Source organism: Oncorhynchus nerka, linkage group LG2 (assembly GCF_034236695.1).
Source record: "Oncorhynchus nerka isolate Pitt River linkage group LG2, Oner_Uvic_2.0, whole genome shotgun sequence".
Lineage (NCBI taxonomy): Eukaryota > Metazoa > Chordata > Actinopteri > Salmoniformes > Salmonidae > Oncorhynchus > Oncorhynchus nerka.
The window spans coordinates 6,815,997-6,841,621 of record NC_088397.1 but is presented as its reverse complement, the minus strand read 5'-3'; the positions used below and the strand labels follow the sequence as shown (position 1 = coordinate 6,841,621).

General features: G+C 47.4%; 1 protein-coding gene across 1 annotated transcript; it reads left to right on the top strand.

Annotated features, from left to right (window-relative positions):
- Positions 1 to 59: 59 nt before the first annotated feature.
- Positions 60 to 25,625, top strand: cul4a (cullin 4A). Its single transcript, XM_065022570.1, has 19 exons — positions 60 to 687; positions 1,277 to 1,392; positions 2,489 to 2,593; positions 4,157 to 4,225; positions 4,329 to 4,402; positions 5,260 to 5,422; positions 6,031 to 6,120; positions 6,240 to 6,322; positions 6,479 to 6,546; positions 10,593 to 10,711; positions 12,334 to 12,526; positions 13,001 to 13,216; positions 16,618 to 16,703; positions 19,965 to 20,072; positions 20,368 to 20,481; positions 20,702 to 20,807; positions 21,831 to 22,003; positions 24,109 to 24,261; positions 24,853 to 25,625. Exons 1-19 carry the CDS (start codon positions 546 to 548, stop codon positions 24,946 to 24,948), a joined length of 2,274 nt encoding a protein of 757 aa, XP_064878642.1. The 5' UTR covers positions 60 to 545; the 3' UTR covers positions 24,949 to 25,625.

The window sequence follows — 25,625 nt, the reverse complement described above, 5'->3', positions numbered from 1 at the left end:
TTGAAATTTCAAACATCACACGGGTAGAATGTGAATCTCCCAAGATGCACTTGTCAAGGGGGTGTAGGAAGCCATTTTGTTATGTTTGCTATGTGGCTAGCGCCACATCTCCAGCGGTAGCATAATGATGGATAATTTGAGATTGAATATAGCTTTTAATTTGTTTCACACATGGAAGTCTGAAATATATAACATTTAATATTTGCCTAATTTTAATACGGTCCAGTGAGGGACGCAGTGGATATACTAAATTGTTTGTTTCGCTAACTAAACTAGGCTAGCTAACGCGTTAGCTTACTTCAACGAAATCTATTTTTCAGTTGTTCGGTTCATCCAAAAGTTTCCCTGAGTTTTATGGCTTTGGTCTAGGTATCTACTTTTGTTCAAGTGAGGGATCGGACTAAGTGGTGCATCGTACATGAATTAAGAAACAGGGTCAGAGTTGTATAATCCAACTTTAGGCTCGTTTGAGAGGACGAGTAGAAGTGCCGCTAACGTTAGCTAACAACTCTTCACAACAACGGCCCTCTGCATTAAATCTAATAATGGCAGAAGACATACGACAGGACAAGAAAGCCAACTTCTCTGCTCTGACGGAGCACAACAACAACGGAGTGACAAAGATTTCTGGCCTGGCCTCCAACAAAACTGGCGCCTCCAAGAAATTAGTCATTAAAAATTTCAAAGGTAACGCGTGCTGAATAGCTAGTTAGCTAGCTTGCTACACGTTATTTAGCCGTTTTGCCTGATTATCAACTATATGTTAGTAATTAGCTAACTAGTTAACTCTACTTATGTAATTGCCATAATGCCATAATTGGCAGCGTAACTAAAGTTCATATTTGAAAGTTGTCCATGATGGCCAGCTGGGTAGCCTATGAAGTTTTTAGACTAAGTTAGCTTGTGACATATTTGAAGCAATTGATAGCCATGGCATGTAAACAACAGAATATTCCGTTGCAACCTGACCCTGGAAATATTGCTCAACTCTGGTTACGTCTCCTAGCTAACTCTACCAAGCTAATGACATTCTGGCAGAATATATATTTTTTTGCATTCTATTAAAATGTTGACATTTGTTGACTCTGTCCCCGCCAGATGTTTACATATGGTTGAACATGCAAACAATAGTCAACTGTTTACAAACAATATTCTCCTTGTTTACAAATTAACTTTACATTTCTCCTCATTTAAATGAGGTACCCAGCTAGAGGCTGGGTCTGTCTAACCATTTTGCTGTGCCTTGGTGTGGCGTGACTCTGTTGTGTGTTCCCAGACAGGCCAAAGCTAGCCGACAACTACACTGAGGACACCTGGCTGAAGCTGAGGGATGCGGTAGGAGCCATCCAGAACAGCACCTCCATCAAGTACAACCTAGAGGAACTCTACCAGGTCAGGCCTAAAGTATCAAACACACGGTTGCACTTTCAGGACATGAAACACATTGTGGAGAGCTACAGCCCTTATTGACCTTTCTAAAACATGGGCCTAGTTTATGTGTCCAACGGGCCCTGATGACATGCCTGTATCCAAGTCCCAGTGTTTCCATGTGAATAATATGTACCGATATGGGCACTTTTATTGTCTTCATCTGTATGACACCATTACTCCAGCTGTCTTGTCATGTGACCTGCTGGTTGCCCTTTACTGTCTGTATCTGTGTACCATTACTCCAGCTGTCTTGTCATGTGACCTGCTGTTCGCCCTTTACTGTCTGTATCTGTGTACCATTACTCCAGCTGTCTTGTCATGTGACCTGCTGTTCGCCCTAGCCAGTCTGGGTTGGTGGTGCCAACTGACACCCTATTCCCTATGTGGTGTACTATTTAGGGTATAGGGTGCCATTTGGGACGTCACCTGATTCCAACGGGCAGCAGAGATCGGTCCTAAGACACTATGCCTCTCTAGTCTCAAATTATTGGAGAGGAGAGCTGCTCTATGCCAGCCAGCAGGTTCTGTAGCTCACATCAGCAGTCAGTATACCCAACCACTGTGCTGACCAGTCACCAGCCTGTTGACATGGCTAACCCTATCACTGACCATTCACAGGCCTGTTGACATGGCTAACCCTATCACTCTGACCATTCACCGGCCTGTTGACATGGCTAACCCAACCACTCTGACCATTCACCAGCCTGTTGACATGGCTAACCCTATCACTCTGACCATTCACCGGCCTGTTGACATGGCTAACCCAACCACTCTGACCATTCACCAGCCTGTTGACATGGCTAACCCTATCACTCTGACCATTCACCGGCCTGTTGACATGGCTAATCCAACCACTCTGACCAGTCACCAGCCTGTTGACATTGCTAATCCAACCACTCTGACCATTCACCGGCCTGTTGACATGGCTAACCCAACCACTCTGACCATTCACCGGCCTGTTGACTTGGCTAATCCTGTCTTGTAACTTTTCCAAGGAGGGATGACTTACAGAATTGAGGAATACTTAGTATGTTGACCTCCGTCTCCTCTGTTTCAGGCGGTGGAGAACCTGTGTTCCTATAAAGTCTCCCCCACACTGTACAAGCAGCTCCGTCAGGTCTGTGAGGACCATGTCCAGGCCCAGATACATCAGTTCAGAGAATATCCTTTACACTGTGTCTGTGTCTTTGCGTGTGAAAGTGTGCTCCTATATGTTTTCCAGTGCGTAATGTGTGTGGATGTTTATTAAAGCCTGTTTGACAGGTTTTCAAGTCAATTTGATAAGAACGTCTCATTTATGATGCTGCATGACAGTGGCTCCTCTGAGGAGATAAGCTCGTTTTATAACATTATTATTCTTTTTTTTAATAGTTGATTTGTGTTGCTGCACCTTGTGTTTCTTGGCTATTTACATTGTTTTGTTCACAAGCTACGTTGTTTTTCAATGTTTTGACTTTTCTTCAACTACCAGTGAGGACGTCAGCTACTAGTCAGACTAGTCTACTGTGTTATAAATACTGGCTGGTTCCAGCCCTGAATGCTGATTGGCTGACAGCCGTGGTATATCAGACCGTATACCTCAAAACATTTTGTACGGCTCTAATTACGTTGGTAACCAGTTTATAATAGCAATAAGGAACCTCGGGGGTTTGGGGTATATGGCCAATATACCACGGCTAAGGGCTGTGTCCAGGCACTCTGCGTTGTGCTTAAGAACTGCCCTTAGCCGTGGTATATTGGCCATATACCACACCTCCTCAGTCCTTATTGCATATATAACTCATAGGCACACTGTCACGGACCACTCCAGTGGCTGGAATACCATCATTGCCACAATAACCTTGGCCTGGGTCTCCCTGATAACACCAGCTGATCTGGTTAGTTGTGACTGGGGGGCTTAAAGGAACCTGGCAGCCTCCTGTTATAGAGCTGTATGTCTTCTCAGTGGGCCGCTGTGTAGTAGTGTCTCTGTACCAGCTGTGTAGTAGTGTCTCTGTACCAGTTGTGTAGTAGTGTCTCTGTACCAGCTGTGTAGTAGTGTCTCTGTACCAGCTGTGTAGTAGTGTCTCTGTACCAGCTGTGTAGTAGTGTCTCTGTACCAGCTGTGTGGTAGTGTCTCTGTACCAGCTGTGTGGTAGTGTCTCTGTACCAGCTGTGTGGTAGTGTCTCTGTACCAGCTGTGTAGTAGTGCCTCTGTACCAGCTGTGTGTAGTAGTGCCTCTTTACCAGCTGTGTGTAGTAGTGCCTCTGTACCAGCTGTGTGTAGTAGTGCCTCTGTACCACTACGTATGACATGTTGTTTATCTAGCAGACACATCTCATCCAGAGATGCTTACAGGAGCATTTATGTTTACGGTGCTTTGCTTAATGCCACACAGACATGTTTTTCTCCTAGTCGGCTTGGGGTTTCGAACCAGCGACCTTTCGTTTACTGGCCCCACTCTCCTAACCGTTAGGCTACCTGCCGCCCAGGGGGCACCTTGGACCTCTTCAGCCAGCTAGCTGCACACAGCGACACGCTGCTTGGACTGATGGCAAATAAATAAAACAATGAACATCCCTGTAATGGGGATCTCTATAAACTACACAGTTTGTAGTCATCAGAAGGTTGTCATGTTTTTTTAACCACAACCTGGTGCGAGTCGAGGCCCCGTCCAAAGAGAGAGTGTTTGACTATTGTGTTTTGATTGAATTGTGGCCCGGTCCTTAACCGTAGCGCCTCACAGAGTCCCTGGACAGCCTGTCTTTCCTGAAGAGGATGAACCGATGTTGGCAGGACCACTGCAGACAGACGGTCAGTCAGACAGCCTTTGTCATGAGACATTTATTCTGTCTAAAATGTATGTTGTATAATGAGTCTAACGTAAGTGTGTCATGTGTAACCTGGGTTACTGCAGATCATGATCCGGAGTATCTTTCTGTTCCTGGATCGTACCTACGTGCTCCAGAACTCCCTGCTCCCCTCCATCTGGTAAGAGCCCCGTCCAGTAGCTATTAGGAAAAACACAAACATTCATCCATTCTCTGTGGCAAACGGTCTTTTCCTGTTCTGAGATGGTGATCGTTTCTTTCTGTCCTCTGACAGAGTCCGTGTCAGAAATGGAACCCTATTCACTACTTAGTGCACTACCTTTGACTAGGTTCTCATTGGGCTAAAAGAGTTCACTATGTAGGAAGTAGGGTGTCATTTGGGATGCAGACCGTTACTGTTCACCGTCCACCGTGAACCCTATTCACTACTTAGTGCTCTACCTTTGACTAGGTTCTCATTGGGCTAAAAGAGTTCACTATGTAGGAAGTAGGGTGTCATTTGGGATGCAGACTGTTCACTGTCCACCGTGAACCCTATTCACTACTTAGTGCACTACCTTTGACTAGGTCCTCATTGGGATAAAAGAGTTCACTATGTAGGAAGCAGGGTGTCATTTGGGATGCAGACTGTTCACTGTTCACCGTGAACCCTATTCACTACTTAGTGCACTACCTTTGACTAGGTCCTCATTGGGCTAAAATAGTTCACTATGTAGGAAGCAGGGTGTCATTTGGGATGCAGACTGTTCACCGTCCACCGTGAACCCTATTCACTACTTAGTGCAGTACCTTTGACTAGGTCCTCATTGGGATAAAAGAGTTCACTATGTAGGAAGTAGGGTGTCATTTGGGATGCAGACCGTTACTGTTCACCGTGAACCCTATTCACTACTTAGTGCACTACCTTTGACTAGGTCCTCATTGGGCTAAAAGAGTTCACTATGTAGGAAGTAGGGTGTCATTTGGGATGCAGTCCGCTACTCTTCACCGTCCACCGTGACTGTGTGTGTTCCACAGGGATACCGGGCTGGAACTCTTCCGGAACCACATCGTGAGCGACGGGGCTGTCCAGAAGCGCACGGTCGACGGGATCCTGGAACAGATCGAACGCGAACGCAACGGAGAGACAGTGGACCGCAGCCTTCTCCGCAGCCTACTGGGCATGCTCTCAGACCTGCAGGTGATTGGTCAATGCTTCATAAGTCTTGTCTTACCATTTGGCCAATGAACCAATCAAGTCAAAGCAGTCATTTGCGAGTCAAACGAGTGCATTTTCTTAGCAGTGTAGAACTATTGTTCCATAGGCAGATGGTATGTAGATTCTCTGATCTCCTGATGTCATCTAATGTCTCTCTCCTCAGGTCTCTGTAGATTCTCTGATCTGGTATCATCTATTGTCTCTCCTCAGGTCTCTGTAGATTCTCTGATCTGGTATCATCTATTGTCTCTCTCCTCAGGTCTCTATAGATTCTCTGATCTGGTATCATCTATTGTCTCTCTCCTCAGGTCTCTGTAGATTCTCTGATCTGGTATCATCTATTGTCTCTCCTCAGGTCTCTGTAGATTCTCTGATCTGGTATCATCTATTGTCTCTCTCCTCAGGTCTCTGTAGATTCTCTGATCTGGTATCATCTATTGTCTCTCCTCAGGTCTCTGTAGATTCTCTGATCTGGTATCATCTATTGTCTCTCCTCAGGTCTCTGTAGATTCTCTGATCTGGTATCATCTATTGTCTCTCTCCTCAGGTCTCTGTAGATTCTCTGATCTGGTATCATCTATTGTCTCCAGGTGTATAAAGAGTCGTTTGAGGAGCGTTTTTTGATGGAGACTGACAGACTGTACGCTGCAGAGGGACAGAGGCTGATGCAGGAACGAGACGTGAGTGACAGCCGTCAATCAAATGCTTTAATTCAATATTATGACCACGCCCCTATATAGCTAGCATACCTGGCTTTCTCCTAGTGATGGTCATAAGTGACGCGTGTGTGTGTGTCCAGGTGCCGGAGTACCTGCATCATGTGGCTCGTCGGTTGGAAGAAGAGAACGATCGTGTCATCAGCTACCTCGACCAGAGCACTCAGTAAGACCCGCCTCTTCCTCCACACCCCTTAGACTGACAGGCCTGTGCTCCAATCAGAGTACACTAGATCATCTCACAGATTTGAACCACTTTCTCTTCCACCCCCTCCTCCATCTGTCGTGATCATCTCTCTCTCTCTCTGTTTGTATTCAACAGGAAGCCACTTATCTCTAATGTGGAGAAGCAGCTGCTTGGAGAACACATGACGGCCATCTTACAGAAAGGTATCTATCAGCAGTATGTGATACTGACCCTCCCCCAGGTCTCAGTATTCTGTTAGACGGTAACCAGGTGATATTGACCCTCCCCCAGGTCTCAGTATTCTGTTAAAATCAAAATCAAATCAAATTGTATTTGTCACATACACATGGTTAGCAGATGTTAATGCGAGTGTAGCGAAATGCTTGTGCTTCTAGTTCCGACAATGCAGTGATAACCAACAAGTAATCTAACTAACAATTCCAAAACTACTGTCTTATACACAGTGTAAGGGGATAAGGAATATGTACATAAGGATATATGAATGAGTGATGGTACAGAGCAGCATACAGTAGATGGTATTGAGTACAGTATATACATGTGAGATGAGTATGTAGACAAAGTAAACAAAGTGGCATAGTTAAAGTGGCTAGTGACCATAAGAATGCAGTCGATGTAGAGTACAGTATATACGTATGCATATGAGATGAATAATGTAGGGTAAGTAACATTATATAAGGTAGCATTGTTTAAAGTGGCTAGTGATATATTTACATCATTTCCCATCAATTCCCATTATTAAAGTGGCTGGAGTTGGGTCAGTGTCAATGACAGTGTGTTGGCAGCAGCCACTCAATGTTAGTGGTGGCTGTTTAACAGTCTGATGGCCTTGAGATAGAAGCTGTTTTTCAGTCTCTCGGTCCCAGCTTTGATGCACCTGTACTGACCTCGCCTTCTGGATGATAGCGGGGTGAACAGGCAGTGGTTCGGGTGGTTGATGTCCTTGATGATCTTTATGGCCTTCCTGTAACATCGGGTGGTGTAGGTGTCCTGGAGGGCAGGTAGTTTGCCCCCGGTGATGCGTTGTGCAGACCTCACTACCCTCTGGAGAGCCTTACGGTTGAGGGCGGAGCAGTTGCCGTACCAGGCGGTGATACAGCCCGCCAGGATGCTCTCGATTGTGCATCTGTAGAAGTTTGTGAGTGCTTTTGGTGACAAGCCGAATTTCTTCCGCCTCCTGAGGTTGAAGAGGCGCTGCTGCGCCTTCTTCACGACGCTGTCAGTGTGAGTGGACCAATTCAGTTTGTCTGTGATGTGTATGCCGAGGAACTTAAAACTTGCTACCTTCTCCACTACTGATCCATCGATGTGGATAGGGGGGTGTTCCCTCTGCTGTTTCCTGAAGTCCACAATCATCTCCTTAGTTTTGTTGACGTTGAGTGTGAGGTTATTTTCCTGACACCACACTCCGAGGGCCCTCACCTCCTCCCTGTAGGCCGTCTCGTCGTTGTTGGTAATCAAGCCTACCACTGTTGTGTCGTCCGCAAACTTGATGATTGAGTTGGAGGCGTGCGTGGCCACGCAGTCGTGGGTGAACAGGGAGTACAGGAGAGGGCTCAGAACGCACCCTTGTGGGGCCCCCGTGTTGAGGATCAGCGGGGAGGAGCTGTTGTTGCCTACCCTCACCACCTGGGGGCGGCCCATCAGGAAGTCCAGTACCCAGTTGCACAGGGCGGGGTCGAGACCCAGGGTCTCGAGCTTGATGACGAGCTTGGAGGGTACTATGGTGTTGAATGCCGAGCTGTAGTCGATGAACAGCATTCTCACATAGGTATTCCTCTTGTCCAGGTGGGTTAGGGCAGTGTGCAGTGTGGTTGAGATTGCATCGTCTGTGGACCTATTTGGGCGGTAAGCAAATTGGAGTGGGTCTAGGGTGTCAGGTAGGGTGGAGGTGATATGGTCCTTGACTAGTCTCTCAAAGCACTTCATGATGACGGAAGTGAGTGCTACGGGCGGTAGTCGTTTAGCTCAGTTACCTTAGCTTTCTTGGGAACAGGAACAATGGTGGCCCTCTTGAAGCATGTGGGAACAGCAGACTGGTATATGGATTGATTGAATATGTCCGTAAACACACCGGCCAGCTGGTCTGCGCATGCTCTGAGGGCGCGGCTGGGGATGCCGTCTGGGCCTGCAGCCTTGCGAGGGTTAACACGTTTAAATGTCTTACTCACCTCGGCTGCAGTGAAGGAGAGACCGCATGTTTTCGTTGCAGGCCGTGTCAGTGGCACTGTATTGTCCTCAAAGCGGGCAAAAAAGTTATTTAGTCTGCCTGGGAGCAAGACATCCTGGTCCGTGACTGGGCTGGGTTTCTTCTTGTAGTCCGTGATTGACTGTAGACCCTGCCACATGCCTCTTGTGTCTGAGCCATTGAATTGAGATAACACTTTGTCTCTGTACTGACGCTTAGCTTGTTTAATAGCCTTGCGGAGGGAATAGCTGCATTGTTTATATTCGGACATGTTACCAGACACCTTGCCCTGATTAAAAGCAGTGGTTCGCGCTTTCAGTTTCACGCGAATGCTGCCATCAATCCACGGTTTCTGGTTTGGGAATGTTTTTATCGTTGCTATGGGAACGACATCTTCGACGCACGTTCTAATGAACTCGCACACCGAATCAGCGTATTCGTCAATATTTCCATCTGACGCAATACGAAACATGTCCCAGTCCACGTGATGGAAGCAGTCTTGGAGTGTGGAGTCAGCTTGGTCTGACCAGCGTTGGACAGACCTCAGCGTGGGAGCCTCTTGTTTTAGTTTCTGCCTGTAGGCAGGGATCAGCAAAATGGAGTCGTGGTCAGCTTTTCCGAAAGGGGGGCGGGGCAGAGTAACAATGATCCAAGGTTTTACCACCCCTGGTTGCGCAATCGATATGCTGATCAAATTTAGGGAGTCTTGTTTTCAGATTAGCTTTGTTAAAATCCCCAGCTACAATGAATGCAGCCTCCGGATAAATGGTTTCCAGTTTGCAAAGAGTTAAATAAAGTTCGTTCAGAGCCATCGATGTGTCTGCTTGGGGGGGATATATACGGCTGTGATTATAATCGAAGAGAATTCTCTTGGAAGATAATACGGTCTACATTTGATTGTGAGGAATTCTAAATCAGGTGAACAGAAGGATTTGAGTTCCTGTATGTTTCCTTCATCACACCATGTCTCGTTAGTCATGAGGCATACGCCCCCGCCACTCTTCTTACCAGAAAGATGTTTGTTTCTGTCGGCGCGATGCATGGAGAAACCCGTTGGCTGCACCGCATCGGATAGCGTCTTCCCAGTAAGCCATGTTTCCGTGAAGCAGAGAACGTTGCAGTCTCTGATGTCCCTCTGGAATGCTACCCTTGCTCGGATTTCGTCAACCTTGTTGTCAAGAGACTGGACATTGGCAAGAAGAATGCTGTTAGACGGTAACCAGGTGATATTGACCCTCTTCCAGGTCTCAGTATTCTGTTAGACGGTAACCGGGTGATATTGACCCTCCTCCAGGTCTCAGTATTCTGTTAGACGGTAACCGGGTGATATTGACCCCCTCCTCCAGGTCTCAGTATTCTGTTAGACGTTAACCAGGTGATATTGACCCTCCTCCAGGTCTCAGTATTCTGTTAGACTGTAACCAGGTGATATTGACCCTCCTCCAGGTCTCAGTATTCTGTTAGACTGTAACCAGGTGATATTGACCCTCCTCCAGGTCTCAGTATTCTGTTAGACTGTAACCAGGTGATATTGACCCTCTCCTCCAGGTCTCAGTATTCTGTTAGACGGTAACCAGGTGATATTGACCCTCCTCCAGGTCTCAGTATTCTGTTAGACGGTAACCGGGTGATATTGACCCTCCTCCAGTATTCTGTTAGACGGTAACCAGGTGATATTGACCCTCCTCCAGGTCTCAGTATTCTGTTAGACGGTAACCAGGTGATATTGACCCTCCTCCAGGTCTCAGTATTCTGTTAGACGGTAACCAGGTGATATTGACCCTCCTCCAGGTCTCAGTATTCTGTTAGACTGTAACCAGGTGATACTGACCCTCCTCCAGGTCTCAGTATTCTGTTAGACGGTAACCAGGTGATATTGACCCTCCTCCAGGTCTCAGTATTCTGTTAGACGGTAACCAGGTGATATTGACCCTCTCCTCCAGGTCTCAGTATTCTGTTAGACTGTAACCAGGTGATATTGACCCTCCTCCAGGTCTCAGTATTCTGTTAGACGGTAACCAGGTGATACTGACCCTCCTCCAGGTCTCAGTATTCTGTTAGACGGTAACCGGGTGATGGAGCTGGCTCTGCTCTACCAGCTCTTCAGTAAGGTGAAGGGAGGACTCCCCACTCTGCTGCAGCACTGGAGAGACTACATCAAGGTACGCTCTCTCCCCTCTCTCGCTTTGGCTCTGGCTCTCTGGCTCTCTCTCTCTCTCTGGCTCTCTCTCTCTCGCTCTGGCTCTCTCTCGCTCTCTCTCGCTCTGGCTCGCTCTGCTCTCTCTCGCTCTGGCTCGCTCTCGCTCTGGCTCTCTCTCGCTCTGGCTCTCTCTCGCTCTGGCTCTCTCTCGCTCTGGCTCTCTCTCGCTCTGGCTCTCTCTCGCTCTGGCTCTCTCTCGCTCTGGCTCTCTCTCGCTCTGGCTCTCTGGCTCTCTCGCTCTGGCTCTCTGGCTCTCTGGCTCTCTCGCTCTGGCTCTCTGGCTCTCGCTCTCGGTCTGGCTCTCTGGCTCTCGCTCTCGGTCTGGCTCTCTGGCTCTCGCTCTCGGTCTGGCTCTCTCGCTCTCGGTCTGGCTCTCTCGGTCTGGCTCTCTCGCTCTCGGTCTGGCTCTCTCGCTCTCGGTCTGGCTCTCTCGCTCTCGGTCTGGCTCTCTCGCTCTCGGTCTGGCTCTCTCGCTCTCGGTCTGGCTCTCTCGCTCTCGGTCTGGCTCTCTCGCTCTCGGTCTGGCTCTCTCGCTCTCGGTCTGGCTCTCTCTCGCTCTGGCTCTCTCGCTCTCTGGCTCTCTCGCTCTGGCTCTCTCGCTCTCGGTCTGGCTCTCTCGCTCTCGGTCTGGCTCTCTCGCTCTGGCTCTGGCTCTCTCGCTCTCGCTCTGGCTCTCTCTCGCTCTGGCTCTCTGGCTCTGGCTCTCTGGCTCTCGCTCTCGGTCTGGCTCTCTCGCTCTCGGTCTGGCTCTCTCGCTCTCGGTCTGGCTCTCTCGCTCTCGGTCTGGCTCTCTCGCTCTCGGTCTGGCTCTCTCGCTCTCGGTCTGGCTCTCTCGCTCTCGGTCTGGCTCTCTCGCTCTCGGTCTGGCTCTCTCGCTCTCGGTCTGGCTCTCTCGCTCTCGGTCTGGCTCTCTCGCTCTCGGTCTGGCTCTCTCGCTCTGGCTCTCTCGCTCTGGCTCTCTCGCTCTCGCTCTGGCTCTGGCTCTCTCGCTCTGGCTCTGGCTCTCTCGCTCTCGCTCTGGCTCTCTCGCTCTGGCTCTCTCTCGCTCTGGCTCTGGCTCTTTCTCTCTGGCTCTTTCTCTCTGGCTCTGGCTCTGGCTCTTTCTCTCTGGCTCTGGCTCTGGCTCTTTCTCTCTGGCTCTGGCTCTTTCTCTCTGGCTCTGGCTCTTTCTCTCTGGCTCTGGCTCTTTCTCTCTGGCTCTGGCTCTTTCTCTCTGGCTCTGGCTCTTTCTCTCTGGCTCTGGCTCTTTCTCTCTGGCTCTGGCTCTTTCGCTCTGGCTCTTTCGCTCTGGCTCTTTCGCTCTGGCTCTTTCGCTCTGGCTCTTCTCTGGCTCTGGCTCTTTCTCTCTGGCTCTGGCTCTTTCTCTCTGGCTCTGGCTCTTTCTCTCTGGCTCTGGCTCTTTCTCTCTGGCTCTGGCTCTTTCTCTCTGGCTCTGGCTCTTTCTCTCTGGCTCTGGCTCTTTCTCTCTGGCTCTGGCTCTTTCTCTCTCGCTCTGGCTCGCTCTCGTTCTGGCTCTCTCTTTATACTACTCTCACTCAGAAACACTTCTATTGATTCCAGTCTCACTGAGATGTCTCCTAACAGAGTTTTGGTGGTGAGATTGTGGGCACCCCAGAGAAGGATAAGGACATGGTTCAAGACCTGTTGGACTTTAAGGATAAGATGGACAACGTGGCCCAGGGCTGTTTCAACAGAAACGAGAGCTTCATCAACGCTATGAAGGAGGCCTTTGAAGCTTTCATCAACAACAGACCCAACAAACCTGCTGAACTCATCGGTGAGGACAAGACCGCTGTGTGTGTGTGTGTGTGCAAAGAGTCAGGGCAGGAGATGTTTTAAGATTCCAGGTGCCTTTAAATTATGCGCTATTGCTTAAAATACCAGTCAGAGGTTCCACGCCAGTTATGAGTGTTTCCTAACTAATATAACTATAACTAACTAATATAACTAATATGAGTGTTTCCTAACTAATATAACTATAACTAACTAATAGAACTGAGTGTTTCCTAACTAATATAACTATAACTTACTAATATGAGTGTTTCCTAACTAATATAACTAATATAACTAATATGAGTGTTTCCTAACTAATATAACTATAACTAACTAATATAACTAATATGAGTGTTTCCTAACTAATATAACTATAACTAACTAATATGAGTGTTTCCTAACTAATATAACTATAACTAACTAATATGAGTGTTTCCTGTATGTTTTATCTAACTGGCGGTGTCCTATCTCTGCACAGCGAAGTACGTGGACTGTAAGTTGAGGGCGGGCAACAAGGAAGCTACCGAGGAGGAGATGGAGAGAATTCTAGACAAGATCATGATCATCTTCCGCTTCATCCACGGGAAGGATGTGTTCGAGGCCTTTTATAAGAAGGACCTGGCCAAACGCCTGCTGGTGGGGAAGAGTGCCTCCGTGGACGCTGAGAAGTCCATGCTGTCCAAACTCAAACACGGTAAGGATGTGTTCGAGGCCTTTTATAAGAAGGACCTGGCCAAACGCCTGCTGGTGGGGAAGAGTGCCTCCGTGGACGCTGAGAAGTCCATGCTGTCCAAACTCAAACACGGTAAGGATGTGTTCGAGGCCTTTTATAAGAAGGACCTGGCCAAACGCCTGCTGGTGGGGAAGAGTGCCTCCGTGGACGCTGAGAAGTCCATGCTGTCCAAACTCAAACACGGTAAGGATGTGTTCGAGGCCTTTTATAAGAAGGACCTGGCCAAACGCCTGCTGGTGGGGAAGAGTGCCTCCGTGGACGCTGAGAAGTCCATGCTGTCCAAACTCAAACACGGTAAGGATGTGTTATAAGAGGCCTTTTATAAGAAGGACCTGGCCAAACGCCTGCTGGTGGGGAAGAGTGCCTCCGCTGGTGGGGAAGAGTGCCTCCGTGAGAAGTCCATGCTGTCCAAACTCAAACACGGTAAGGATGTGTTCGAGGCCTTTTATAAGAAGGACCTGGCCAAACGCCTGCTGGTGGGGAAGAGTGCCTCCGTGGACGCTGAGAAGTCCATGCTGTCCAAACTCAAACACGGTAAGCTGTCCAAACTCAAACACGGTAAGCTGTCCAAACTCAAACACGGTAAGCTGTCCAAACTCAAACACGGTATGATGACAGGAGATACAATGCAGTGATCTCCAAAATCACAACTTTGTCACCATCACATGTTATGGTATCTGTTGTAGCAGGCTTCGTCAGTGGGTAGGGACTTTTTGGTCTAGCAGTTTTATTACCAGACAAAATATTGTTTTGTTTAAAAAACAAAACAAATGAACATGCTTTGTAATGTTTCGGAAACAAATGAACATGCTTTGCAATGTTTCGGAAACAAATGAACATGCTTTGCAATGTTTCGGAAACAAATGAACATGCTTTGCAATGTTTCGGAAACAAATGAACATGCTTTGCAATGTTTCGGAAACAAATGAACATGCTTTGCAATGTTTTGAAACAAATGAACATGCTTTGCAATGTTTCGGAAACAAATGAACATGCTTTGCAATGTTTCGGAAACAAATGAACATGCTTTGCAATGTTTCGGAAACAAATGAACATGCTTTGCAATGTTTCGGAAACAAATGAACATGCTTTGCAATGTTTCGGAAACAAATGAACATGCTTTGCAATGTTTCGGAAACAAACATATTACTAGTAAGAAGTGATGTGGTATAGGGCTAATCATTTTTAATTAACTTTTTTTTTTTTTTTACCAAAACATCACAATGAGACATTTTCAGCTGCCCCTTTTAAGGGCGGGCGGTTACCGTGGCAACGGTGGTACTCCAGCCGCTGGAGAGTGGTCAGTGACGGTGTGCCTGTGAGAGATTAGAGTAGATGGTCTGACTTGTAGCTGACGTTTTCACCTGCAGTTGAAGCCGAGTCAAACATTGAAACTCAAAACACAGCTTGTGAACAAAACATTGTAAAATAGCCAAGAAACACAACGCCTCACTTCAGTGGACGTTCCAGTAAATTAGACTGACTTCTACGCCTGTGCATCTTGAGCACTTTCAAATCCCAGTGTTTTACAGCTCCCCAGCCAGACATTGTTGCAGCGCCTCACAGGATATATTTGAGAGGATACCTAGTTCTTGGTGATTATCTACCATCTATGAAACAAAATGACCAAACAGTTACTGCAGCAATTATTTAGTTATGTTTTTCTACTTGACTTCCTCACGACACCATTTGTCAATGTGAGTGAAAACGCTCTGTTGCCCTGACTACCCACCTACATGGCTGGTGATATAGACCTCTCTACCCACCTACATGGCTGGTGATATAGACCTCTCTACCCACCTACATGGCTGGTGATATAGACCTCTCTACCCACCTACATGGCTGGTGATATAGACCTCTCTACCCACCTACATGGCTGGTGATATAGACCTCTCTACCCACCTACATGGCTGGTGATATAGACCTCTCTACCCACCTACATGGCTGGTGATATAGACCTCTCTACCCACCTACATGGCTGGTGATATAGACCTCTCTACCCACCTACATGGCTGGTGATATAGACCTCTCTACCCACCTACATGGCTGGTGAAATAGACCTCTCTACCCACCTACATGGCTGGTGAAATAGACCTCTCTACCCACCTACATGGCTGGTGATATAGACCTCTCTACCCACCTACATGGCTGGTGATATAGACCTCTCTACCCACCTACATGGCTGGTGATATAGACCTCTCTACCCACCTACATGGCTGGTGATATAGACCTCTCTACCCACCTACATGGCTGGTGATATAGACCTCTCTACCCACCTACATGGCTGGTGATATAGACCTCTCTACCCACCTACATGGCTGGTGATATAGACCTCTCTACCCACCAACATGGCTGGTGATATAGACCTCTCTACCCACCTACATGGCTGGTGATATAGACCTCTCTACCCACCTACATGGCTGGTGATATAGACCTCTCTACCCACCTACATGGCTGGTGATATAGACCTCTCTACCCACCAACATGGCTGGTGATAGACCTCTCTACCCACCAACATGGCTGGTGATATAGACCTCTCTACCCACCTACATGGCTGGTGATATAGACCTCTCTACCCACCAACATGGCTGGTGAAATAGACCTCTCTACCCACCTACATGGCTGGTGATATAGACCTCTCTACCCACCTACATGGCTGGTGATATAGACCTCTCTACCCACCTACATGGCTGGTGATATAGACCTCTCTACCCACCTACATGGCTGGTGATATAGACATCTCTACCCACCTACATGGCTGGTGATATAGACCTCTCTACCCACCTACATGGCTGGTGAAATAGACATCTCTACCCACCAATGTCAAAATCTACCCGCATTTGGCGAGTGTGTTTATTTTAGGCCCTGTGTTCGTGGGATAATGTCAAATGTCCTCCGGCAGATGCTGATTGTTGCCTCAGCAGTGAAGTTGGCCCATCGGTGGTTTGTCACTACCTCTGGTGTGTGACTGTAGAACCACCACCACAGTTACCAGGTCATGCAATGTATTTAAGCAGTAAGGCCCGTAGGAGGTGTGGAATATGGCCAATACACCAAGGCTAAGGGCTGTTCTTAAGCACGACGCGACACGGAGTGCCTGGATACAGCTCTTAGCCGTGGTATATTGGCCATATACCACAAACCCCCGAGGTTCCTTATTGCTATTATAAACTGGTTACCAACGTAATTAGAGCAGTAAAAATACATGTTTTATCATTCCCGTGGTATATGATCTGATATACCCTGGCTGTCAGCCAATCAGCATTCAGCGCTCGAACCACCCAGCTTATAATACTCTATAAAAACTTGTTAACAGAGAGTGGGTGTGATGGTTTGTGACTTCCTGCTTCCTGTCCCTGCAGAGTGTGGAGCGGCCTTCACCAGTAAGCTGGAGGGGATGTTTAAGGACATGGAGCTCTCCAAAGACGTTATGATCCAGTTCAAGCAGGTAAACACAGACTCCTCGATGTCACTGAACTACTTACTGTAGTATACATTTACCACCAGTGAATCATCTGACTTGAGGCCATGTTGTCGTCACTCCTCCGTGACGCTCGTCCCTCAACCAATCTGTCTTGTAGGACGTGGAACTCGTATTTGAATATTTAGTGTCCGTTATTTAAAAAAAACATAACTGAAGGAAAGGAAACGGGTCGCCGTCTCCTGGACAAGTTGTGTTTCAGGACGTTGGTCTCTAGTGCCCTGACTGGACAAGTTGTGTGTCAGGACGTTGGTCGCTAGTGCCCTGACTGGACAAGTTGTGTGTCAGGACGTTGGTCTCTAGTGCCCTGACTGGACAAGTTGTGTGTCAGGACGTTGGTCTCTAGTGCCCTGACTGGACAAGTTGTGTGTCAGGAAGTTGGTCTCTAGTGCCCTGACTTTCAGCTGTGGAGCTGTTGTCGCTAGCTAGCTAGCTTACTGACATGGCTACAGTTGAAGTCGGGAAGTTTACGTACACGGAGGTTGGAGTCATTAAAACTTGTTTTTCAACCACTCCACAAAGTTCTTGTTAACCAACTATAGTTTTGGCAAGTCGGTTAGGACATCTACTTTGTGCATGACACAAGTTATTTTTCCATCAATTGTTTACAGACAGATTATTTCACTTTTTAATTCACTGTATCACAATTCCAGTGGGTCAGAAGTTTACATACAGTACATTGACTGCCTTTAAACAGCTTTGAAAATTCCAGAAAATTATGTCATGGCTTTAGAAGCCTCTGATAGGCTAACTGACATCATTTGAGTCAATTGGAGGTTTCCCTGTGGATGTATTTCAAGGCCTACCTTTAAACTCCGTGCCTCTTTGCTTGACGACATGGGAAAATCAAAAGAAATCAGCCAAGACCTCAGAAAAAATAATTGTAGACCTCCACAAGTCTGGTTTATCCTTGGGAGCAATTTCCAAATGCCTGAAGGTACCACGTTCATCTGTACAAACAATAGTAAGCAAGTATTAACACCATGGGACCACGCAGCCGTCATACCGCTCAGGAAGGAGATGCATTCTGTCTCCTAGAGATGAATGCACTTTTGTGTGAAAAGTGCAAATCAATCCCAGAACAGCAGCAAAGGACCTCGTGAAGATGCTGGAGGAAACGGGTACAAAAAAAAAAAGGTATCTATATCCACAGTAAAACAAGTCCTATATCCACAGTAAAACAAGTCCTATATCCACAGTAAAACAAGTCCTATATCCACAGTAAAACAAGTCCTATATCGACAACCTGAATGGCTGCTCAGCAAGGAAGAAGCCACTGCTCCAAAACCGCCATAAAAAAGCCAGACTACGGTTTGCAACTGCACATGGGGACAAAGATCGTACTTTTTGGAGAAATGTCCTCTGGTCTGATGAAACACAAATAGTACTTTTTGGCCATAATGACCATCGTTATGTTTGGAGGAAGAATAGGGAGGCTTGCAAGCCGAAGAACACCATCTAAACTGTAAAGCACAGGGGTGGCAGCATCATGTTGTGGGGGTGCTTTGCTGCAGGAGGGACTGGTTCGCTTCACAAAATAGATGGCATCACGAGGGAGGAAAATGATATGGATATATTGAAGCAACATCCAAGACATCAGTTAATGCTTGGTCGCAAAGGGTCTTCCAAATAGACAATAACCCCAAGCATACTTCCAAAGTTGTGGCAAAATGGCTTAAGGACAACAAAGTCAAGGTATTGGAGTGACCATCACAAAGCCCTGACCTCAATCCTATAGAAAATTTGTGGGCAGAACTGAAAAAGTATGTGCGAGCAAGGAGGCCTTCAAACCTGACTCAGTTACACCAGCTCTGTCAGGAGGAATGGGCCAAAATTCACCCAACTTATTGTGGGAAGCTTGTGGAAGGCTACCCAAAACATTTGACCCAAGTTAAACAATTTAAAGGCAATGCTACCAAATACTAATTGAGTGTATGTAAACTTCTGACCCACTGGGAATGTGATGAAAGAAATAAAAGCTGAAATAAATCACTATTATTCTGACATTTCACATTCTTAAAATAACCTAGGACAGGGAATTTTTACTAGGATTAAATGTCAGGAATTGTGAAAAACCAAATTTAAACATGTATGGCTATGGTGTCGTGTAAACTTCCGACTTCAACTGTGTGTGTGTGTCAGCTGTACAACTGAATGCATTCAACTGAAATGGGTCTTCTACATTTAACCCAACCCCTCTGAATCAGAGAGGTGCTTGGGGGGGCTGCCTTAATCGACATCAACGTCAATCGGCATTTTGTTAGTTTAGATTAATTCGGACAGTTTTGTGTCAGAAGTGGGATTCAGCAGATGTCGCCAAGGTAATATTTTCTCATGTTAGACAGCAAATTGTAGCCAAACTGCTTTGGAGCTATCCCATTAGCTTATTGTAGCCAAACTGCTTTGGAGCTATCCCATTAGCTTATTGTAGCCAAACTGCTTTGGAGCTATCCCATTAGCTTATTGTAGCCAAACTGCTTTGGAGCTATCCCATTAGCTTATTGTAGCCAAACTGCTTTGGAGCTATCCCATTAGCTTATTGTAGCCAAACTGCTTTGGAGCTATCCCATTAGCTTATTGTAGCCAAACTGCTTTGGAGCTATCCCATTAGCTTATTGTAGCCAAACTGCTTTGGAGCTATCCCTGCTTTGGAGCTTAGCTTATTGTAGCCAAACTGCTTTGGAGCTATCCCATTAGCTTATTGTAGCCAAACTGCTTTGGAGCTATCCCATTAGCTTATTGTAGCCAAACTGCTTTGGAGCTATCCCATTAGCTTATTGTAGCCAAACTGCTTTGGAGCTATCCCATTAGCCTTTTGCGAGATAAGAGAGAGATCTGTGCAGTCACAAACAACGCTCTATCGGATATAAGAAAATGCGATGACAAAAGATGGCAATCAATCGTTGAACCGGGTTCATACCAATATGGGAAGATAAAGGACACAAACACTGAGCAATATTACTACTGTAATATATTGATTTACCACAGAGAATCATGTGTAACAACTCTACCAATTGGGGTAGTCCAATGATGTGTTTAAATTTTGTTTCCAGATGGATTCAAATGATTTCTTGAATTAAGGAATTCTCAATTTCCACCATTTTCCAAGAAATTAAGGATTTGATTGTCTCACACAACAGGACATTAATGTATTTTATTCCAGTATTGAACAAAGTTGTGTCCACCAGCACATGAATGTATTGAATCATGTTGTCTGTCTCCCCCCAGTACACCCAGAACCAGAGTGAGCCCAGCCAGCTGGAGCTGACGGTCAACATCCTCACCATGGGCTACTGGCCCTCCTACACTCCAATGGAGGTCCACCTGCCCCCTGAGGTATGTCTGTCTGTGTGTGGTTGGGTGGTGTGTATGCTGGGTTTTATGAAGCCTATATAAATTCTCTCGCCCCCTTCCTCGCTCTTCCCCCTTCCTCGCTCTTCCCCCTCCCTCGCTCTTCCCCCTCCCTCGCTCTTCCCCCTCCCTCGCTCTTCCCCTCCCTCGCTCTTCCCCCTCCCTCGCTCTTCCCTCGCTCCTCGCTCTTCCCTCGCTCGCTCTTCCCTCGCTCTTCCCTCGCTCTTCCCCCTCCCTCGCTCCTCGCTCTTCCCCCTCCCTTGCTCCTCGCTCTTCCCAGATGGTGAAGCTCCAGGAGGTATTCAAGCTGTTCTATCTGGGGAAACACAGTGGCAGGAAGCTCCAGTGGCAGCCCACTCTGGGCCACGCTGTTCTGAAGACTGAGTTTAAAGAGGTGAGCCTGAAAGGTTTCCCTAGAACAGTGCTTCTCCGGTCCTCAAATACCCACAAAGTTAAATATGCTGGGATACAATAGAAATGGTAGGTGAGGACCAGAGCAACACTGTCCTAGAAGATGGGCGGCGTTCTTTGAAATGTCACATTTCTAATGCGTCTTTTACCAAGGAGCTGCAGGTGTCTGTTCCAGACATGTCTCTAACTGTGTCTGTCTACAGGGTAAGAAGGAGCTGCAGGTGTCTCTGTTCCAGACGTTGGTGCTATTGATGTTCAACGAGGGGGAGGAGTTCAGCGTGGAGGAGATCAAATCAGCCACTGGCATAGGTACAGCTTCTCCCTCTGTCTGTCTGTCTCTGTCTGTCTTCATAGGTACAAGAAGGTGTACATTAATTTTCTCTGGTCCTTTCCTTAGATTAAACTAACTACTCTCCTTATTTATCTCTAGATTGATTCTGATCCCCTTCAGCCGATGCCAATGGTGGCAGCTAGTGTTACTGGGCTCCGACACAATGAAAAAGACATTACAGACTGATTTTACAATGTACCAACATTTAAACATTAACATGTAGTCTTGTCATTGTAACCAGAGGGCTAATATTAATATTATGCATGCCAGTCTCTCTTGGCTGAGAGTTGAGGAAACACTGACTGCATTACTTCTTGTTTTTATAAAATGTCCACATTGTGTTGGAAATTCCAAATAGTTTGCTTAGTCAACTTACACCAGACATGCCACCAGGGGTCTTTTCAGAGTCCCCAGGTCCAGAACAAATGAGAAGTACAGTAGTATACAGAGCCATGACTGCATGGAACTCTTCTGTCTTATGGAGAGCAAGTGGACAGCAAACCAACAAATTAAGCAACGGCACCTCCCCATGTGACCTAGAGCAATGGGCTCTTATTTCTGCTCGTGAAACATGAAACCAACACTTGTTGCGTTTTATTTTTCGTTCAGTATCGAGAAATAAAAGTACAGGACTTCGAGAGCGGCCCTGCGGTACACCACACTTTACATGTTTGGCATTAGAGAAGGTTCTATTAGATTGCCTTATCATAGGTATTTCTCAACAACAGGTTAGGGTCAATAATATCAAAGGCTGCACTGAATTCTAACAGTACAGCTCCTGCAGTCTTATCCATTTCTTTTAAGCAGTCATCAGTGATTCGTGTCAGTGCCCCCCGTACATGTTGAGTACCCTTCTAATCACCTCTCTTCTACATTAATCTCCTTGCGTATTTGGGGTAAATAACATTTTGGCTCATTCATGAAATGCATGTCATTTCTCCAATTAAACTTGATGTATATGGAAGTAGTGTAACTGATCTGTGTCCCCGTTCCGTCCCCAGAGGAGGGTGAGTTGAGGCGTACCCTGCAGTCTCTGGCCTGTGGGAAGGCGCGCGTCCTCAATAAGAGTCCCCGGGGGAAGGACATAGAAGACGGAGACCGCTTCAACTTCAACAACGACTTCAGACACAAACTGTTCCGCATCAAGATCAACCAGATTCAGATGAAGGAAACGGTAGGGTTAACACCTCTCTCTGTCTCTGTGAAGGAAACTGTAGGGTTAACACCTCTCTCGGTCTCTGTGAAGGAAACGGTAGGGTTAACACCTCTCTGTCTCTGTGAAGGAAACGGTAGGGTTAACACCGGTCTCTGTGAAGGAAACGGTAGGGTTAACACCTCTCTCTGTCTCTGTGAAGGAAACGGTAGGGTTAACTCCTCTCTCTGTCTCTGTGAAGGAAACGGTAGGGTTAACACCGGTCTCTGTGAAGGAAACGGTAGGGTTAACACCGGTCTCTGTGAAGGAAACGGTAGGGTTAACACCGGTCTCTGTGAAGGAAACGGTAGGGTTAACACCGGTCTCTGTGAAGGAAACGGTAGGGTTAACACCGGTCTCTGTGAAGGAAACGGTAGGGTTAACACCGGTCTCTGTGAAGGAAACGGTAGGGTTAACACCGGTCTCTGTGAAGGAAACGGTAGGGTTAACACCGGTCTCTGTGAAGGAAACGGTAGGGTTAACACCGGTCTCTGTGAAGGAAACGGTAGGGTTAACACCGGTCTCTGTGAAGGAAACACCGGTCTCTGTGAAGGAAACGGTTTAACACCGGTCTCTGTGAAGGAAACGGTAGGGTTAACACCGGTCTCTGTGAAGGAAACGGTAGGGTTAACACCGGTCTCTGTGAAGGAAACGGTAGGGTTAACACCGGTCTCTGTGAAGGAAACGGTAGGGTTAACACCGGTCTCTGTGAAGAAGGAAACACCGGTCTCTGTGAAGGAAACGGTTAACACCGGTCTCTGTGAAGGAAACGGTAGGGTTAACACCGGTCTCTGTGAAGGAAACGGTAGGGTTAACACCGGTCTCTGTGAAGGAAACGGTAGGGTTAACACCGGTCTCTGTGAAGGAAACGGTAGGGTTAACACCGGTCTCTGTGAAGGAAACGGTAGGGTTAACACCGGTCTCTGTGAAGGAAACGGTAGGGTTAACACCGGTCTCTGTGAAGGAAACGGTAGGGTTAACACCGGTCTCTGTGAAGGAAACGGTAGGGTTAACACCGGTCTCTGTGAAGGAAACGGTAGGGTTAACACCTCTCGCTCTGTGAAGGAAACGGTAGGGTTAACACCTCTCGCTCTGTGAAGGAAACGGTAGGGTTAACACCTCTCGCTCTGTGAAGGAAACGGTAGGGTTAACACCGGTCTCTGTGAAGGAAACGGTAGGGTTAACACCTCTCGCTCTGTGAAGGAAACGGTAGGGTTAACACCTCTCGCTCTGTGAAGGGTTTAACACCTCTCGCTCTGTGAAGGAAACGGTAGGGTTAACACCTCTCGCTCTGTGAAGGAAACGGTAGGGTTAACACCTCTCGCTCTGTGAAGGAAACGGTAGGGTTAACACCTCTCGCTCTGTGAAGGAAACGGTAGGGTTAACACCTCTCGCTCTGTGAAGGAAACGGTAGGGTTAACACCTCTCGCTCTGTGAAGGAAACGGTAGGGTTAACACCTCTCGCTCTGTGAAGGAAACGGTAGGGTTAACACCGGTCTCTGTGAAGGAAACGGTAGGGTTAACACCGGTCTCTGTCTCTGTGAAGGAAACGGTAGGGTTAACACATGTCTCTGTGAAGGAAACGGTACATTGTCAAGTCTGTGCCTGCCTGTTGAACAGAAAGGAGTGCTGACTCTAATCATTGTGTCTGTTATATCAGACTAATTCATCCATATAATGGTGCTTTCCACTGAGGGTTGACACTCCGGGTTCCCGTCAGTTAAATCTTATTGCCTAAGTTTTGAGTTCCTCCCTTGCCCATCATTGGAGGAAGTGTGGCCATCATGCGTTCACACAGTCAACTCTTGAGTTGGAGTCATTTTATTCAGGAAGTGAAACGTTCACAGAAAATAAATGGTGAATTACAGTTGTGTTGGTGTGTGTGTCCAGGTAGAGGAGCAGGTGAGCACCACAGAGTGTGTGTTGATGTTTCTGTGTGTCTGTGTGTGTGTGTCCAGGTAGAGGAGCAGGTGAGCACCACAGAGTGTGTGTTGATGTTTCTGTGTGTGTGTGTCCAGGTAGAGGAGCAGGTGACCACCACAGACAGAGCAGAGCGTGTGTTGATGTTTCTGTGTGTGTGTGTCCAGGTAGAGGAGCAGGTGAGCACCACAGAGCGTGTGTTTCAGGACAGACAGTACCAGATCGACGCGGCCGTTGTCCGCATCATGAAGATGAGGAAAACCCTGGGCCACAACCTGTTGGTGTCAGAACTATACAACCAGCTCAAGTTCCCCGTCAAGGTACTCTTTAATTTTCACTCTCTCTCTCTCGTTGCTTTTGTTCTTTTTTCCTACCCTGAAATATAGTCACATCAAACAGTCATTCACATCAAGTAAACTGCACTGTACACCCTCAGCTCTAAGCTGCATACCCTTCAGTGTCATTCCTCTGTGTGTTCTCTCTCCTCTGTCATTCCTCTGTGTGTTCTCTCTCCTCTGTGTGTTCTCTCTCCTCTGTGTGTTCTCTCTCCTCTGTGTGTTCTCTCTCCTCTGTGTGTTCTCTCTCCTCTGTGTGTTCTCTCTCCTGTCATTCCTCTGTGTTCTCTCTCCTCTTTCATTCCTCTGTGTGTTCTCTCTCCTCTGTCATTCCTCTGTGTGTTCTCTCTCCTCTGTCATTCCTCTGTGTGTTCTCTCTCCTCTGTGTGTTCTCTCTCCTCTGTCATTCCTCTGTGTGTTTTCTCTCCTCTGTGTTCTCTCTCCTCTCTCATTCCTCTGTGTGTTCTCTCTCCTCTGTGTGTTCTCTCTCCTCTGTGTGTTCTCTCTCCTCTGTGTGTTCTTTCTCCTCTGTGTGTTCTCTCTCCTCTGTCATTCCTCTGTGTGTTCTCTCCTCAGCCTGGAGACCTGAAGAAGCGGATTGAGTCGCTGATTGACAGAGACTACATGGAGAGAGACAAGGAGAGTCCCAACCAGTACCACTATGTGGCCTGAGGGGGGCGCCATCTCCATCCTCCACCCCTCCGGTGCCCTGCCAGTGGGCTCAGCGAGTCAGAATCAGCTGGCCCTGATATAGCCCCATCTCTCCTTGAACTGCCCCACCCCCTCACCGCCCCTCCCCCCCCTGCTTCTGGGGCCAGTCTGGAGGCCAGAGCCCAACCTGGTCCAACACCAGCCCAGCCAACACCACCCTCATCGGGGGACTCAGAGCAGGCTGGGTCCTGGGGCTGGAGGAGTCTGTCTGGTGGGTGGAAGGCCGGCCGGCACACATCATCCGCTGACGACGCTAACAACGAGAACAATGTAGCACTTTCTCAAATGTGTTGTTTTGGGAGGGGGGTGGGGGGTCTGTCCACATCTATCTGTCTCAGTCTCAGTTCCACTGTAGTTTAGCTCCTGTTGATTATTCAGGTTTTTTCTGTGAGGTAACATAACATGTACCAGCCTGGGGTAACACTGTGGCAGTGTTGTCAGACAGGGTACAGGAACAGGTTGGGGGGGTTCACATGGATACCGATTACAAGGAGTGACGAGGGGAGGGATGCTTTTGGGTCGGGGGACACTCTCTCCTGTATTTTGACCAACACTTTCCACGCTCTGAATTTTGTAGACCAGATTGTATTCTTTGTAAGAGAGAGAGAGGAAACATGAATAAATTGATATTTAATGAA